Source organism: Quercus suber, unplaced genomic scaffold (genome assembly GCF_002906115.3).
Source record: "Quercus suber isolate HL8 unplaced genomic scaffold, Cork oak 2.0 scaffold_702, whole genome shotgun sequence".
Lineage (NCBI taxonomy): Eukaryota > Viridiplantae > Streptophyta > Magnoliopsida > Fagales > Fagaceae > Quercus > Quercus suber.
Genome location: NW_027070143.1, coordinates 17380 through 20072, shown reverse-complemented (window position 1 = coordinate 20072; position 2693 = coordinate 17380). Strand labels below are relative to the sequence as shown.

Sequence of the window (2693 nt, the reverse complement as noted above, 5' to 3'; positions counted from 1 at the left end):
TTAGGTTTAACTATAAGGAACATGCTAGCTGTAAATGAAGACAAACTAAGTTGCATAATTTGGTGGCTTTTTCATCTCTGTGAACAATCATTAATTTCTACAATTCAACTAAAATTAAAAAATCCTAATCTAAATATGAAAAGTCTCAATCGATCATTTTTTTTTATTGATGAGTTACACATGCCATGCTATGGCTAGCAAATCAAGCGTCAACCTCTGCTTTGATCTCTCTTTGTAACTCCTCCTTGTACTCCTTAAATGTTCCAGAGAATGTGCTTACAGTACCATTTTCCACAACCCAAATTTCACTCTTCTCTTCATCCTCACAAACACGTGAGATGAGTCTAGAATCATGACTGACCAAGATAACTCCACCAGTAAACTCATCGAGTGCATCAGCCAGTGCATCAATGCTCTGCATATCTAAATGATTTGTGGGCTCATCCAATAGCAATATATGTGGCTTTGACATGGAAATTGAAGAGAAGACAACACATGCTTTCTGCCCTCCAAACAATTTTGCTATTGGAATATGGTGATTAAGGCCAGGGAGTCCAAATTTTGCAAGCTTTGCACGAACAGCCTCTTGTTTGCTAAGCCCCTTTTGATCTGGATGAAGACGAAGAAGGTACTGAACTGGTGTTTCCTCCATTGTTAGTAGGTCCACAAAATGCTGTGAATACCTCCCAATCCTCAACTTCTGACTCCTCCTTACTTCACCATTTGTAGCAACCAAATCACCAGCAAGAAGATTCAGTAGAGTAGTTTTTCCTGCTCCATTGGGCCCAACAATAGGAACACGTGTTCCCATATCAATACCCACATCAACATTTGAGAGCCTGAAATCCTCTCTATTCAGGTAACTAAAGCTGACTTCAATTAGCTGCAAGAGTGGCGGTGTGAGCTCAGTTGGTTCAGGGAAGTGGAACTCCACACTGTAATCTTTGCACTTCTTTGGGGCCTCTGGCAGAGGCTCATCCTCATCAACCTTGCCCTTTTTCTTGTTCTCTACTTCTTCTTTTGCAGCATTATGCTTAGCCTGATCTTTCACTTTCTGCTGCTGATCCTGATTCCCCGATATTTTGGCTGCTTTATCTTTTCTCACATAATCTTCATACTTCTTGTTCATCTCTTTATGACGCTGCTCATATTCAGTTTCAAAATCGTCAAAATTCCCATGGTAGAAATGAAGCTTAAGATCATGGAGATGAATGATCTCATTGCAGACAGTGTTAAGAAAATTTCGGTCATGTGAGACAACAACAAGAGTTTTCTTCCACCGACACAAGTACTCCTCCAACCAAAGAACAGCCCTAAGGTCAAGATGGTTTGTGGGTTCATCCAATAACAGAAGAGTAGGTTGCACAAAAAGCACCATAGCCAGTGATATTCTCATCCTCCAACCTCCACTAAATGACCGGGTTGGACGAGCCTGCATTTCCTTGGTGAAACCCAACCCAGCAAGAATCTTTGATGCCTGAGCCTCAGCTGCATCTGACCCCAAGAACTGCAATTTTTCATACAATTCAGCAAGCTTCTCTCCCACATCATCCCCATTGCAATCATCATCTTCATTCTCACCCTCAGCAGCAGAAAATGAATTTTGCAAAAATTCAACCTCTTTTCGGAGCCTGGCCAGCCCTTCATTAGCTGAAACAACTGCTTCAAGAGCAGTTCTATCATCACCAACCACCTCTTGTTCAACCAAAAGCAAATCAATATTCTTAGGTACTGGAATCTTCCTCCAAGCAAGAAGCTTTAATAACGTAGATTTTCCCATTCCATTGGGTCCAACAAAACCATACCTTTTCCCATGAGATATCTTAACTGAGGTATTCTTTAAGAGTTCTTTTCCCCGAACTAAAACAGAGAAATTATCTATAATTATATCTTTGACGTTGGCATTAGCTTCATCGTTCCCATCAAGAACTGAAAACTGTCTATTGATAACAACAGTAAAAGCATCATGGTCATCCTTAGGGGCCTCTTGTTTTGCCTGCTTCACTGCATAGGCAGCAAGCGAGTCCTTTTTTTCTCTATTTTTCAATTGTTTATCACTTGCGGATATTTCAAGTGGCTTAAATTCACTCCTCCTCTGTCGATTGGATTGCTTCTGGACATCAGGCAGTTCTTCTTCAGGGGCATAATTATCATCATCATCATCATCAGATGGAGGGAGATCAATGTCATAGGTGTAAGATGACACTTTTGGTGCAACTTTTGCCTTAGATTTTCTAGAAGAAGCAATTGACGAAGAGGAAGAACCCTTTTTAGGTTTATCAGGTTTCTGGTCCATACTTGTGATCGTCTCCAAGACTGAAAGCTTCTCTTTCTTACCCTCTTTTGAAATGTCTTTGCCACGCACCATAGTTTTCAAGGTTGCACCAGTGTCCTCTGGCTTCTTCTTTTCGATTGCAGCAACGGGTGAGAAGAATTAAAAGGTGCTAAATTTTATCAACCTGAGTAATTTAAGTACAGTACATCATGCATAGTAACATATTCATAGATTAATATTAAGAATTTCAAGGGCAGCTAACATGATTAAGACATAACATAGAATGATGGATATGTGACATCAGTTTCAAAAGAAACAATAGAGATACGGCAACAAAACATAGAATTCACTAATAAATTGGAACATACTTGAAAATTATTACAGCCATAAGTTAAAAGGCTTTCATACCCTCACACCT

At 39.8% G+C, this 2693-nt stretch overlaps 1 protein-coding gene across 1 annotated transcript; it reads right to left on the bottom strand.

Moving 5' to 3' along the window:
- Positions 1-202: 202 nt before the first annotated feature.
- Positions 203-2417, bottom strand: LOC112001583 (ABC transporter F family member 4). The gene has a single exon (XM_024033757.2). It carries the CDS (start codon positions 2366-2368, stop codon positions 203-205), a length of 2166 nt encoding a protein of 721 aa, XP_023889525.2. The 5' UTR covers positions 2369-2417.
- Between the last annotated feature and the right edge of the window lie 276 nt (positions 2418-2693).

What these genes read in the sequence shown, in the direction of transcription:
- LOC112001583 (XM_024033757.2), bottom strand. Translation starts at nt 2,368, where the DNA reads ATGGTGCGTGGCAAAGACATTTCAAAAGAGGGTAAGAAAGAGAAGCTT.